This window comes from Labrus bergylta, chromosome 1 (genome assembly GCF_963930695.1).
Source record: "Labrus bergylta chromosome 1, fLabBer1.1, whole genome shotgun sequence".
Lineage (NCBI taxonomy): Eukaryota > Metazoa > Chordata > Actinopteri > Labriformes > Labridae > Labrus > Labrus bergylta.
Window position 1 is genome coordinate 36641600 of NC_089195.1, and position 15886 is coordinate 36657485.

The 15886-nt window shown below is 44.1% G+C and overlaps 2 protein-coding genes across 2 annotated transcripts in view; one reads left to right on the top strand and one right to left on the bottom strand.

Annotated features, from left to right (window-relative positions):
• Positions 1 to 1412: 1412 nt before the first annotated feature.
• prokr1a (prokineticin receptor 1a) lies at positions 1413 to 11528 on the top strand. Its single transcript, XM_020659502.3, has 3 exons — positions 1413 to 1862; positions 6870 to 7334; positions 9623 to 11528. Exons 2-3 carry the CDS (start codon positions 6904 to 6906, stop codon positions 10308 to 10310), a joined length of 1119 nt encoding a protein of 372 aa, XP_020515158.1. The 5' UTR covers positions 1413 to 1862; positions 6870 to 6903; the 3' UTR covers positions 10311 to 11528.
• A 2630-nt stretch (positions 11529 to 14158) lies between these two features.
• aplf (aprataxin and PNKP like factor) overlaps positions 14159 to 15886 on the bottom strand; it is a 14733-nt gene continuing 13005 nt past the window's right edge. The window contains 2 exon segments of the mRNA XM_065955543.1: positions 14159 to 15617; positions 15620 to 15754. Coding sequence (XP_065811615.1) covers positions 15532 to 15617; positions 15620 to 15754 — 221 coding nt within the window. The 3' untranslated portion in view covers positions 14159 to 15531.

Below are 15886 nucleotides of genomic sequence, written 5' to 3' on the forward strand. Positions count from 1 at the left end.
AGAACTGTTTGGTCCTGATGACAAAGGTACAGCAGAGACAATAATTATGATGATCACAAACACTGGAATAAACCAGTTTTGTTTTTGTTTCTACTACATTCCTCCTGTTGGACCCATTTCTTGACATTGTAATTCTACTTATTGACCAAATGGTTAAAGGGAATACTCTTAGTATTTTAAGTTCCCATGGAATCAAAATAGAAGTTTAAGTTATTTATGAATCACATACTGTGTGTCTTGCATCTCATATATTCAACATACTGGCCAAGCAGTTAGGTGAAGTTGTTTTGCAGGTATTCTCAAAATAAAAAATACAAACTTTACATCAGTCGAAAATGCAGGATAAACATTTTAATTCATAATTATACAACCATAAATGGACAGTTGAAACTCTAAAGGAATGAATTATAATATAAAAATAGAAAGAGCTATTTTCTGTTTTGTGAATGTTTTTATTTCCTGTAGTGACCCCGTAGGGCCATTAGGGGGCAGAATACTTTAAAAACAAGTTGACACATGCACATCGATACTGCTGATGGGATCAAATCAATCAATCGGGATGTGGAGCTGAAGGTCCTTGAACGCAGCACTGAAGGGTTCTCACTGACTCCAAACCGCTGCAGGGGTCGCAGCTGATTGCAGGTGGACGTCACAGAAACTGAAAATAGATTCGATCTCCCCAAACCTGTAATTCTGTTTCTGAGTGGTCTCTGTTCAGGTCCTCACACCTGAAGGGGTCACTTCAGCTCCTGCAGGTGTTCTGTCTCTGACCCCTCTGTCAGTTTGACATTTCCTCGCCTGTCTTTGATTTCCACATGAGAGAAGGATTTAGTGTTCCTGATCAGTGGAGACCGTGTGGACCAACAGCTGCATCGATGTTCAGCTGTACCTGCTCACAGAGGCAACGCACAAAGATCGACTCGTGAGACCTTTTTTTTAATCGCAACCTTTTTCTGAAATATTGCACATCTTTGAAAACAGATGATGAGAATGTGTCAGAGGTTTTATTTTGATTTTTTTAGATGAACTGAGAACTAAGCAGCGCCCTCTAGAGGCCGGTAACACACGAGCCGGTTTTCAAATCTTAATCAGTTTAAACGTCAGAGATCAGCGGTCAGACGAGGAACAAATGAAGAGAGGAGGAAGCTCTTTCTTTCTTTGTGAACTTTGAGAATAAGAAATTGATGAGAATAAATTTGAAATACAATTTCAAGAATAAAGTCAAAATTTCACTTCAGCTTTATTCTAAACATTGCAACTTTGTTCTCACCATTTGTCAGTGCGATTTCTCGTCCGCGCAACTTTTTTCTTGTCATAGCGAATTTTCCCGACATTGTGAATTTTTCTTATCATTGCAACTTTTGTCTCATTATTGTGACTTTTTATCGTCATTGCGACTTTTATTCGCGTCATTGCGAATTTTTTCCGACATTGTGACTTTTTCTCTGCATTGGAACTTTTTTCTCGTCATTGCGACTTTATTCTCTGACTTATTTCTCTAAATTTCACCTTTATTCTTGACATTATATTTTACCTTTCATCTCAACATTGCGACTTTTCCCTCCCGACATTTTGACGTTTTTTCTCAACTTTTTTGCAAGTGCATAAAGGAACATTTTATTTCTCATGTGTGTCTCTAATATTTACAGTCTCTGGAGTGGCCCTGATTCTTTCACAGACAGAACCACGTATTTCCGTCCAATAAGATCACCTGCTCAGTGTGCGCGTGCAGCCACAACCTGCTCCTTCTACCTGTATGGACACTTCCGCATCAACCGTTATGACAGCGCGCGGTGTGTGAACGTGCCTCGCGCTCTTGTGAGATCTTCAGCGGAGTGGAGCGCGTGGAGGAGCAGCTTCAGGTCTGTACCAGATCGACACATATCTTTTTTATTCACTTTAAATGTTTGAATGTATTGTTTTTTATTGTGATCATTTCATTTATTACGTTCGACGCAGATGTTGTGTTTAAAGCCACCTGGAGAATCCGGACTTTTGAATTCTCACATTAAATGTGATTTAAAACGTCGCGATTATTGTGCATTTAACTTGTTGTTTGCAGTAATCAAACTACTAAAACCCTGCGTGATAAATATGTTTAATGCCTCCTGTATCTTTTAACTTCAATTCAGTTGAATGTTATTTGTGCAGCACATTCATCTTTTGCTCATTAATATTCTTTGCTCTCGTGTGTTTCTGTCCTTAACAATTTAAAACAAATAGCTTCTGTCTGCTGACATCATCCAGAGATGGTTCTTAAAGTGTGGTCTGGGGACCCCATCTGGGACAGGAGAGAGAGTACGGAGGGTATATTTTAATTTTATTCGACTCTTATTCCGACACAGTTAGGTCTGTATCGTTAAATATTGTTATTCCAGTTGAGCAGAAACGTGAGAACAAACAGGTCTGTTGATCTTTTAATGAAAATGAATAAAATCCTGCACAGTGATTTTAACTTAATAGATGAATATTTGTTTATGCAAAAATTAGAGGAGGTGTTAAACTCACTCCGCTGGTGTGTTGTAAAAGGTCTGATTGATGCAGTTATGAAATGCAGGATTTTATAGATTTATGCACTAAATGATGGCAGCCCTGTAGGTCAACTGATCCTGTGCTGAAACCAAAATGACTATTCTTTATATAAGAATACAAAAACATATGAAAAAGGTTTAAATGTGATTGTTTCTGATCCTGAAAAAGGAAAGGAAAAAATAGCCCATCCTGTTCTTTCAGGACAGGATGGACGCGGTGTAAACTGGAAATATGTTGTTCCTCTGAAAACTGACAGCCTGTCCTGCCAGGATGTGACCCGAGCGAGCGACAGCGACAACATCAGCTCGATTCTGTTATTTACACTGAAGCTTCAGTGTCCACCACATGGCAACCTGCGTGAGCATCGACTCTAGAGAGGAGGGGGAGACAGCTTTCTGCAATGTTTAGAATTTGGACTGCAGTACCAGCTTTAAACACTAGGTGTCAGAGTTACATATTGCTCCTTTAAACAGAAATGTAAATTTAGACTGACTGGTCTGAAGGTTAGAAAACACTGGAGAAAAGAAAGTCCAATCAGTTTGTGTGGCTAACATTAGCAGTGCTAGCCCCGCCAGGTAAACGTCCACATGAATGTAGATTTCCTAAAATCAAAATACTGCTGATCCGCTCTGCTCCTACGAGATGCTTTCCCTCTCTGTGCTTGTTTACATACATGTTGTAGATCTGGAGGAGCAGGCACATTAATCCAGTCTATGGTTAGGCTACAGCGCCGGCTAGTGGCGAGAGACTGCATTAAAATTTGAGCACAACATTTGATAGGCATCGAGGGCCAAGATATAAAAATATTGACAATGTGTTTAACTTACTAGTCAGGATGACAATGTTCAATCCTTTAAACAGCTAGTCGCAAATCACTTCCCTCGCCCAAATATGGTCATTTCTGCCAAAAGAAACAACCAAGAGGGCGACAGCAAAACTGTAAACTTGAGTCTGCATTTATTATTTATTCACTGCTTTTACAAAATATTTTGCACTCTTAGGGCTCGATCGTGAAGTTACAAAAGCGACCCCAAGTAAATCCATTGTTTCCTCTGGAGCAGCACGCTGGCTGGGCGCTCTTCTCTTCGCGGCGTCGTTCTGCAGCAGTTTTTAGACGTGCATGAATGAACTTTTCAGCTCAAGACGTGAACACTCAATGTCACTTTTGGCCGGAGCAGCCAATCACATCAAATAGGAGGCTTTACCTTCACTCTTTGTGACACTTTCCTCCTCTCGCAGCAAAGCAACGAGGAGTGCTCCAGGTTTACTTGAATGCTTTTGTTCCAGCAATTATTTTATTTGGTCGCCGTTATGCGCACGCACCCACGCTCATCAGGCGCTCCCAACTCTCTTAAAGACTTTATATGTGATTTCTTTGATCCAGCAGATGTCGCCCTTGAGCACCAGCATGAAACCAAAACAACTGGCGCTGCATTGTTGTGTTAGCATGCTAATGCTAGCGATCTTTATTATGCTGGTATCTTCACACTGCATGTAAATTTACCTGAAATGAGCGTGATCTAGAAACACAGTTAAGCAGTGAGTACAGTATGTTATTCTTCTTTTCTCTAGTCCCTCTATTAAACAACTTTTATACACGAGGGGAGGAGTCAGCCGGCCGTCCAGGCGATGTAAACAAAGTGAAGATAGGACTCTGAAAACTCTGAAAACATCACAGACAGTGGGACTCGGGTGTTACACCCATTGTAGACAGTCATGACTCACAGAGTTATTTTCAGAGGATATACTTGATTTCTACATTTAAGTGTGAAAAATCACATATAAAGCCTTTAAAGTAAATTTAAAAACTATGATTGTAACAGTTTGGTGTTATTTGGATTTGAAGTTCCGTAAAGAGAAAGACACTCTCTGGAAGTTTGATTCCAGTAAAGAAAACAGATCAGTTAAAAAAAAAGGTTCTTGAGTCGAAGCTTGTCCAGACGTCAGAGTTAAGACGAGACATTCCCCAACCTGTGAACAAATCTAACAGGCAGACTTCATGAACACGGTCACCAGGAGACAGAATCAGCAACACCATGAACATGAAGCTCCCTGAGAGTCAGACCCAAACGCTGTGTCACAGTCACACTGACGAGCCAAAGAGCTGCTTGTGTGTCCGACAGTAAATCTACAGGCGCTGTGTTTGTGTGAGAGGCCTTTACAGGGTCATCCACTGAACGCCTGCTTGGAAAACATCACTTTGAACTGGACGTTAAAGCATGAGGGATATCTTCTTTTAGTATGAACAAACTCACAGGAAAGTAGATTTATGTCTCTAACAGGTATGTGTTTCTTTAAGTTGAGGATTCCTCTTCTGGGTTTAGTTCAAGTTCAGACTGAAGATTCTTTCTTCAGTCTTCAGATTGGAGTTTTTGCAGTGAATACACTAAAGCCTGACCGATAAATCCTCCAGCCGATAATATCGGCCGATATCAGCTCATCCAGTGACTCTCAATATCGGCTAATTTTATTTTATTTATGCACCGATGATACTCGATTTAATCACCAGTCAAATAACATTTCATTTTGAGTTTCATTGCATTACACTATCAGTTCTCTGTCACCAGCAGAGGGCGCTATATGGATTACAACAAACATCATCATTCTGCAGAGTGTCGAGCGGTGATGCACGTTCCTGCTCAGTTACTTTCCAGCTGAGCGACCATCTTGTCTTCATTATAAATCTTTTTAAAGTGTTTGATAACTGAGGGATCAACATAATAAATGTGTAAATCTATATCTACAGATCAAAGATAGGTATCGGTATTTGCCCCAGAAGTTCCATATTGGTCGGGCCCTAGTAAACAGACACCTGTATACGGGGGTGAAAGTATGCTGGTACGATCCGGTACATTCAAAACCAGCCATGGTCGCACTTTCAGCTTTAAATCCTAAACAGCACTTTGTCTCCTCATTAATCGTTTCAAGGCGTTCTGAGTTCCTCCTGCTGTGTTTTGATCCATGCTGGACTGAGCCCCGGCTTCCTCTCATTACTGCTAGTTAACGGTGAGCTTGAGCTTCCTGCAGCTGAAGATATCAGGAGCTGTGGGGGGTTTGGTCAGGCACATGTTTGTTGCTAAATCTCCCGTGTAAAATGTGGAGCAGAATGCGTTTTCTGATGTTGAATTATTTTTCTCTTTTATTCCAACTTCACAGGCAGGCTGTCGATGAGTGCTCTGTAGTTGATTTTAACGATACTCCACTGAGCATGCTCATCTTTCTTTACTTCCTGAGCACAGCGTCTGTGAAAGGGTGCGTTTCATTTCTTATTCTGGGACGGTCGATGTCAAGTGATTCTCATTTCTTTCAACTCTTTTGTTTTTAAATGTGCATGAAGCCGAGGAGAGGCGAAAACTGCTTTCAGTCTGCTCTTAGAGTCCTGTCACAGCTCCAACTCAATCCTTGCTTCTCAAGTTAACCGTGGGAGTGTAAACGTTCACAACACGAGGGAAAGGAGGTCACGGTTACACCGGAATCCTTGAAAAGTTGGTCCACACTCCCCGAAGTAGACGGTAGCTAATGAGTGTCTTAGTGGGTAAACTTTAGTCAGTTTGTTGAAGAGTAAATGCTCTTGAACAATCAGACAGAGACTATGGCTTGTGAATTGAGGATCTGTTTATTTCTCTCGGAGCAGTTCTTTTATAGCATCCCAATCATCCCGTCATGGGCAATCATCACACTGGGCAGTTACAACATGTGTACTACATAAAGACCATGTCCTAGAAGTTTCTTGGCTGGTAAAAACTGGTCTATTACCAGGAAAGACTGTGTGGGTATGTGTGTATGAGTATCAGATCATGACCTTATGACCTGGCTAAATTCAGAGGTTAGATAACTATTGGTTTGTGCCTGTTGCTGTCCAGATTGTTATGATTCTACCTTTCAAACTACAACATAATCCCGCCTTTGGGGGTTAGCCAACCCACAAACAATAACAGATCAACACATCATTAATACAATAGTCATCAATATCCATCAATCAATATAATTAAGGGTGAAAAACCTGGACCTGCTCCTTCACCAGGAAAATTCCCCTACGACCCCCAGAAAAGATATATTTATCTTTAGGGCGAGGTTAAGGGCAAGGTTTATATTGATTCACACAGATATATATATATAAACAATGCAACAAAATATTTGTTAAAAAAACAAATGAATGAAAGATAAGCTAACCTGACTGACCACGACGGTGGTGGTGGATGAGAAAGTCCCGGGTTGTGAAGGTTAATCGAAGGTTTCTGTTAATGGAGTTCGGTGGTCTTGAAAAGAGGTCCATCTCAGTCGGGATGCGGTCTCTGGTGTCGTCTCTTTACTTGTTTTCTTTTTCACTTTTACAGACGCTTCTTTCTGAGCATGTTGACCTGATCCAAAATGGTCGACTCGTCAAACTGCAGCTCGGCTCCGATGGACTACTTCCCGTCGTCCAGCGAGGGTCTGGACTATGGGATCCCCCTGGACGAGATCCCGGACACCACGCAGGGCCGGGCCTTCTTCGTGGCCACCATCGTCATCGCCGCGGTGCTGGTGTGCATCATGTTGGTGTGCGGTGTGGGAAACTGTCTGTTCATCGCCAGCCTCGCTCGTTACAAGCAGCTCCGTAACCTGACCAACCTGCTGATCGCCAACCTGGCCGTGTCGGACGTGCTGGTGGCGGTGGTGTGTTGTCCCTTCCTGTTAGACTATTACGTGGTGAAGCAGCTGTCGTGGGATCACGGCCTGCTGCTCTGCGCCGCAACCAACTACCTGCGCACGGTGTCGCTCTACGTGTCCACCAACGCTCTGCTGGCCATCGCCGTGGACAGGTGGGTCGACCCTCATCATCACACTCTGGGTTCTCAGCAGGGTTTTAAAAGTGTTAAAACAGTTAAAAATGTTTTTTTTAAAGGTTAAAGGTCACATGATATAAAATCCACTTCACAATGTTTCTCAAACACTCATAGAGAACAAACCATATGACGTATTTTTGTAGTCCAACCCTGAAGTAGCATCGCCCATGGGGTCTAATGAGAATCCTCCTCTGGGATGTTTTCATTGGATTTTGGATCATTGCAGAAAATAATCTCTGTGGTAAACACACGTTTCTGAAGAGTAGGTGTTTTGTTCAGCAGGATAATCTTCACAGATGAACGCCATTTTTATGATGTTTGAAGCGTTAATGCGGCCGACAGAAGTAAAAAGCTAACGTCATGCTAAAGCTAACTACACCACGGTCGGATGATTGCGACGTCACTAGCGTTATGCTTCAGACGATCTCTGATAAACTAATCCACGTAGCTTAATAAATAGTTTCCTAACATAATATTCACCTTAACCTAAAGATTAAACCTACAGGAGACATCTCCGACTAGTGAGAGAGTTCCCGCCCTCTGTGTCCGGCGTGATGACCTTTAATGTCCCCGACAACCACTGTAGTCACATTTAGCCTCTTGTTAGCAACCGCCTTTTTAAAGACGAGTAAAAACTTCAAACTTCACAAGTGGAGGTATTACCTAACGTAGTTTATGTGCTCTAACAAAACACCAACATCTCTTCAGCTTGTGTTAACCACAGACCTTATTTCAGGAGTCTAACCACAAACACATTCAAAATCCCCGTTGACTTTTAGACGTTAGACCCCATGGCGCTCAAATGCTAACTTACTTCCTGGTTTTAGAACTCATTCCTGTGGGGCTCTATATGTGTCTCTAGTCCGTCTACTTGAAATCAGCATCCCTAAAAGTTTTCATACTATTCTGTAGAACAACTAAAAGAGCGCGACGATCTGAGGGACCGCCCTGGTTAGTCCGGTGCAACTCAAGGCGATGAAGAAAATCTAATGATTTTGAAGTCAACACAAGAACTCACAGGTGGCCGTGCACAGATTTGAGAATCGGTGTAATGTGGGCTCTCCTTCAGGTCTTTGTCAGCACTCGTGCTGCTGCATTTTGATTTGTTTGCAGCTGATTTATGGTCGGGACTTTGAACGTTCTGGACGGACATTATTTACTCTCACCTTCTTTCAGCCTCTGACTCGAATCCATCATTGTTAGTATTTCACACTCTGGGACCAGCTGCTTGGCCGTGTTACATTAATCACTGCTGACTTCTCCTGTCATGTATAAATGGCTTCTGCAGAGAGGAGAGATGGATCATCTGTGTAAGCGAGGGTGTTCGGGTGGGTCAGCGTCCCCTGTGTGTGTGGTGTAGCTCACAGGTTCTTCTTACCGTGTGTCTCATTGTGTCCTTCTCGTTGGATCAAGGATAAAACACTTCTGCAGCTTATTATAAAAAGAGGCAGCAGCAGTTTGGAACAGCTGCTTTCAGAGTTATTGTTCCAGCCCTCAGGTATGCTAAATCCAAACAAAAAAATTATTCTGACACCACAGACTTCAGAGGAGGGTCTGCATGTGTTGGAGTCTGTTCAGTAGCAGAAGAGATGCGGAGCTCCTGCTGGAGGTCAGTTTATGTTTAGAGTATAGTTCAAACAAGCTGTTAGCACCAACTGTGCAGAAGCTGTTAAAGGAGCAGTATGTAACTCTGACACCTAGAGGTTAAAATGGGTACTGCTGACTGAACAAAGAGAAAGATCTGTTTCAGGATATCAAAGAGGAAGTAGATTTTTGAGATGATGATTCAGATGTTATTGAGTCATGTTTCCACATAAAGTATGAAGAAATTAAAGGAGCATTATTTAGCTCTGACACCTAGTGTTTAAAATGGGTACTGCAGTTTAAATTCTAAACATTGGAGAGAGCTGCCCCCCCCCCTCCTCTAGAGTCGATGCTCACACAGGTTGCCATGTGGTGGACACTGAAGCTTCAGTGTTTTGCCAGCTCTGAATCGGTCTGTAAACCTTGAAATGGACTTACTTACCAGTACATAAGTTTGTTTTTGAGTCCCTAAAGAATCAAACTCAGAAGATGTATTTGTTGCCGAATTGTGTTACTAACAACTTCATATCTTTAGTGGGGATTGAAATTTGAAACACATTAAATTCATTGGCGCGTGTGTGCACACAAACGTCCTGGCAGTCCTACATTAGTCAGTACCCCAGGTTGGCCACCCTTATTACTCTGAAGACATCATTCAGTTCTTCTCTTCTTCTCTGCAGGTACATGGCAATCCTGCATCCTCTCCGTCCTCGTATGAAGTACCAGACGGCGTACTGTGTGATCCTGACGGTTTGGATCGTCCCTGCCTTCATCTCCATCCCCTCCGCCTACATGGCCTCGGAGACCACGTACCCACATGTGGACGGAGGCACCTTCAAGACCTTCTGCGCTCAGATCTGGCCCGTGGACCAGCAGGTGTACTACCGCTCCTACTTCCTCCTTATCTTCGCTCTGGAGTTCATCGGCCCGGTGACCATCATGGCGGTCTGCTACACCCGGATCTCCAGGGAGCTCTGGTTCAAGGACTTCCCGGGTTTCCAGACGGAGCAGATCCGACGGAAGCTTCAGAAGCGTCGGAGGACGGTGGTGGTTCTGATACTTGTGCTGGTCGCATACATCCTGTGCTGGGCGCCTTACTACAGCTTCGCCCTGCTGCGGGACTTTTACCCCACCCTCATATCCCAGAACAGGAACTCCCTGGTGGCTTTTTACATCATCGAGTGCATCGCCATGAGCAACGGGGTCATCAACACCCTCTGCTTCATGAACATCCGGAACAACAAGCGCCTGAAGAAGGTCAGCAAGTTCCCGCTGAAGCTGGTGACTGCCAAGTCAGTGTACGAAGGGGAGGCGCGGACCTCCTCCCTCCGCATGACGGAGGACGTGGGGGACACTAGGCTGAGGTAGAAGTCAAAACATCAAACAGGTCACACAGCAAAGTGGATCTACTGAAACCTAAACACCGGACCAGTCCTAATGAACTTGTTCAGCGGATGCGGCGAGACGCTGGTACACCGAGGTGGCGCCGATTCTGAAAGTCTTGCCAATGGTTGCAAAAATTCTGGGCTTAGCAACTGGACTGGCACAGAACGCCGTATAACACATGGACAAAGACTCAGTGACATCACCTTTTGGTTTCTGAAGTGGAGTTTCAAAGCCTGAATATTTACAAAACAAACGAGTTATTAAAAATTCACTGGATGCTGTCGTCCAAATGTTGCAGGATGCAAACTGCCAGAAAAAAAAAGATGGCTGCCTGAATCTTAACAGTTCATGTTTGTACGGAAAGGCGGGTTACAGAGATTATAACTCAGAAGGTTTGATGATCAGCCAGTCATAGCGAGGGTCTACATCACAGATTGTGTTCAGGAAGTGGACCTCCTGGTTTTAAAAAAAGCAGCCAATGCAGGAGTGTTTTAAACCTGCATTCTCTCTAATGTCCAGCAGGGGGGATTCCATGATAACATGCTCCTACTGCTGAGTTGATTTATTCCCTCAGTAAACATTTTCCTAACATGTTTATGTTCTCAATCTGAAGTTTCAAGTCTTCTTCCACACAGCATGATGCTCATTTAGCAAATGATGGTCCCATTTAGAGTTAAAGAGACCAGAAAGAGGGGGAGGGGTTAGGGCGGGGCTACCTGTGATTTACAAGTTGTTACCATAGAGACGTTGGCTACCAAAACCTCGCTCATGTTTATTCACTTACTCCTCTAAAAACAGATCGAGTCTAACCCGGCTCCTCCTCAGGTGTTATCGACAGTAGACTTCCATTTTTTAATTATTTTTTTTAACTTTCTATACTTTTTGATTCTATCGCTCATTAAAATAATGGAAATGGAAGGATCGAAAAATTGCTAGCACTGGTACTAGCTGAACTAAGCTCAGCCGTCATCACGTCTTTGTAGAGTGATTCTGACGCTGCGACAGCATCATAATGTTGTCCCAGTCTGTGAGGTCACATGGTCACAGAGGGAGCTTCACATACACACACAGTCAGACATGCACACACACACACACACACACACACACACACACACACACAGCGCTGTTCTCCCCCGCTGACTCAGCTGATCCCGTCCCGCCTCTCTTACTACCTCTGAAGACGGCACAGAGGGGGGGGGGGGGGGGGGGGGGGGGGGGGTCATTCCGCCCAAGGGCGCTGCTTGTCAACAGGCAAGGCAGGCAACTGCTTGGGTCTCCGGACCAGTAGGGGGGCCGACAAACTTTGGACCAAAGCAACAACCCAAAATGCGCAAATTTCGCAATGACTGTAGAAAACCTCCCTAAGGGGGCCCCATCTGACAGCATTCGCTCTCGTTGCCCTGCTGAGGCCCCCAAAATAACTTTTGCCCCAACAGACCCTAGAATCACCACTGATTCCGCCCCCCCATCACGCCGCTGACACATTCTGATTGAAGGCGAAACGTCACAGTGACGGTGACAGCTGAAAAGACAAAGACTTCAATTTCTCACGTACAGTCTGTGCAGCTCAGCCAATCACAGGGAAGCACGACAACCAAGACCAATCAGCTGTTAGCAACTCAACCATTACACACAGAACCTCAAATCCGATTGTTTTTTTAATTTAATATGTTTGTTGATGACAATAAAATAATAATAAAAAACTGTTGATGATGTCGGTCATGTTATTTGTTTTTATTCTTTTCCTGAGTGTTCCCATCAGGGTTCTTATAATACGAGCATTTTAAACTTGGATATGATACTGGGACAAACAGTACGCCGTGAGCTCTGATGCAGCACGCCTCTCTAATCAGTGGCTTAGATGTGAGTTGAGATGTCTTCACGTGTCTGCAGAAATACGAGGAGACTCGCTCACATTCATGAGGGGAGAACAAGGCCTCCTCCTTTATAAATCAATCTTTATTAGTATAACACTTTTCATACAACAAATGTATGCCAAAGTGCTTTACATCAACATTTAATCAAACAGCAACAACATGACTCCCTCCCCCACCCCATCCCACAATCCGAAAACTAAAGTAAAAATAACTAGATAAGAACAGGTACTGAGGAAACGCTATCATTTATTCTAAATGAGGAAACACAGGAGGTTCAAAATGTAATAAAACTAGATGAAATGAGGTCCAGTTAAACGCTCTACTAAAAAGGTCTTGAGTTTGCTTTTAAAAATGTTTCCCTCTTTAAACAGATACTACTTTCTTTTTTTTCATACTAATCTGACACATCCAGCATCCACTGGGGCAGTTTGTGGCTGGAGTGAAGGTCAGCATCTCCAAGGTCGAGGCCCGGTTCTCTGCTGGACACAGCGGAGTGCTCGCTCCAAGAGAAGGCATTCAAGTATCTCAGGGTCTTGTTCACGGTGAGGGTCAGATGGACCGTGAGATCGACTCGGCGTGGGCAGTAACTTGGGAATTGTACTGAACCGTGGTGAAGAGCGAGCTGAGCCTGAAGGCGGTCTTCGTTCCAACCCTCTCCTGTGACCTTTAGGTAGAGACTGGAAGAATGACAACGCAGATACAAGCGTCTGAAATGAGTTTCCTCTGGAGGGCGTCTGGGCTCAGCCTCAGAGAGAGGGGGAGGAGCTTAGACATTCAGGGGGAGGAGCTTGGAGTAGAGCCTGAAACTGATTTGGCAGGAACAGTCTGTTGTTGTTGTTTTTGGCAAAGTCAGAATCCCAGCAGAAGGACTCAGGTGGTTCAGAAAAGTCTTCAAACAATGGGTGTGTTACCATCTCACTAAAGGCTAAGACTGTTTCATGTGGGAGTGAAAGGACACATGGTGTGTGTGTATACACGCCTGCAGTGACGGCCGGCGCTCTGGATGAAGGTGTCCCGTGTTTTCCAGCTCGCGCTCAGCATCTGAATACAGAGTGCAGCTGCTTCATGTTGAAAATTCATGAGACGCCTGTTTAAATGTCACGACACTCGACCTCCAGGAAACAACACCTTCACCTCCTGCGACGGGTTTTAAAAAAGCTCCTCATGTTGTCCATCAAATCTGAAGTTCCTGCAGCTCTGAAGTCAAAGGAGACATTTCTACATTAGTGATGTCAACAAGGTCAAACCAATCAGGCTGCTCATAGTGCTCCCAGTTTGAAGATCATTTATGTGTCAGCATGAATCAACATGTAATCAAGAATGTAGAACACAAATGAAGACAGTGTTGGTCTTTAGGGCCAAGTTTGTCCTAAAAAGAAGTTTGATGGCGGGGAACTTTAACACTCTCTAAAGGCTCACACTGTGCAATTTATTCCTAATTGTATAAAAGTCGGGGTGGCATGTCAGCTCACGCTGTACGACCCGATTGTCGGGCACGGCCGGAGAGCTCACACTGTACGAGTGAAATCAGGACGGAGCGTTGACAATTGTTAATAAAGTTTCATTTGAAAAAAACAAAGGACGACGGTTGGTGAAAGAGAAGGAAGTGGAAGTTGTTGTAGGATAGAGGAAAGTTGATATGATCGTAGATATATGGAGACAGTCCTCCCTTGTCTCTCGTGATTATATTGTAGTCACACACAACTTCTGCCGGACCCTTTCATGACGTAATCGTTAAGATTTTAAATTCTAAATATTAAACATGTTTGAAATAAATCGGGGTTAAGATTGGATCTTTGTACCGCTCACACTACGAGATAATCTGGACAGAGAATCGAGTCGGGACCGACCCTGCGATCGTTGGGAAGGAAGAATCGGAGCTCAAATCGGCCCGGTTATCCTGCAGAGTGAGCCAGGCTTTAGGGGTTTGTTTCATGACACAGAGACAGAGAAGACTTTTCATCAGATGTATTTCAACAACGTAAGAAAAAATAGTCCCACATATAAATCTACAAGAGCCGAACGTCAAAACCAGAACATCAGAAAGAAGATCAAAATGAAAGCCAATAAACTCTTAGAGGTTTTCTTTCCTCTGTGAAGAGAGAACAACTCTTCAAACAGACTTCACACACACACACACATTTCCTGATCAGCTTTAATGACTCGGGTCAAGTGCATTGTTTTGTGTATCTGGTTGCTATGGTGACACCTGACAGCAGTCAGCACGTGGGCAGCTGGGAGCGAATGTTTGACAGTTATAAACTCTCAGGGGTTTCAGGTTCATCACTTCCTGTTTGGATGATCTGAAAACAAAACAAAGGTTGAACAATCGTCAGTTCTTTGGTTGCAGTCTGAGAAGAGCCGAGTTACGTTCAGAGAGAAAACACACGATTTCAGTGCTGTTGGTTCGAGAACGCCCCCTTGTGGCAGAAACGAGCATTACACTAACAGCTGCAGAAGAATACTCAGAGTGATGTCGGCCTCCTTCTGGTTAACAGATCATTACAAAAAAATAAAGTTTAGGCAAAAAAAAAAAAAAAAAAACTCAATTTTCTCGCTGCCAATTTCCACACAAGACACGTCACCCAGAGTTGCAGCGAATGGCGCTGACGGACTGCGGCGTGCTCAGACTTCACATCAGACTGAGAAAACTGACTTGCTTATAAAAAGATTTTCTTCCTACAAGGACAGAAACATTCATATTAAAAAGATAATAATCAGTAGCATCAAATGTGAGATATTCAGAGTCTGCTGCTGCGCCTTAAACGCCACCCGGGGCCGTTTGTCATCGTGTCCTGACCACATTCAGACGGATGATTTAAGGATGAAGGTCGGATGTTCCCCAGAAAAACGTCAGCAGACACAATCCAGACTCCGCTGATCATTCTTCAACACACCAGATGTTTCATCGTTCATGGTCAGCGTGGGTTTGGACTCGAAACAGGAAGTAAAGCGCCGTTGGGTCCGTTGATCCCAGCAGGACGAGTGAAGAGGAATCGAACCAGTCTCTGACCTCTGTCTGCACATGGGTGTGTCACCATGGTAACGCAGTAGTGCAGTGACATCACAGGTTATCATTACGGTCAAAAAATTATGACAAATACCCAGAATCCTTTTCAACTTGTTGACTCGTGTAAAAATTTGAAATCAGAACTGAGGCGGCTGGATCTCAGTCTGAGAGGGGGCGTGGTTTCTGTTTGTAGTCCGTGTAGAATTGACCAATCACGGACTCTTTCCTTCAGGCGGGTAAGTCTCATCAAACCAAAACCATCAAAGGTCGCCCGGCGCCGCCGCTCTAAAACCTCCAAACAAAGACGACGCCATGTCTACTTCTTCTTCTTGAGGAAGGCCTGCGCCTCGCTCTGCAGCCCTCTGACGTCCTCCTTCTCGCTGTCATCAGAGACCGGAGGACGTAGTCTGAGTCATCGCCGCCCGCCTCGTCCTCCTCCTCCTCGCTGTCGTCGTTAATGAAGCTGTCGTCATACTCAGACTCGTCCTCCTCGTCGCCGGCGGCGGTGGGCTTCTTGGGGCGTGTACGCGTCATGGAGGCTGTGAAAAGAATGAAAGAGTGAGAGAATGTTTTCATGAAAGAGGGCGAGTCACAGAGGAATAAAAGACAACATGGAGGTGTGCATGTTAAGTGCGTTTAAAACACCAGAGACGGTTGTCACTAACGGAGCG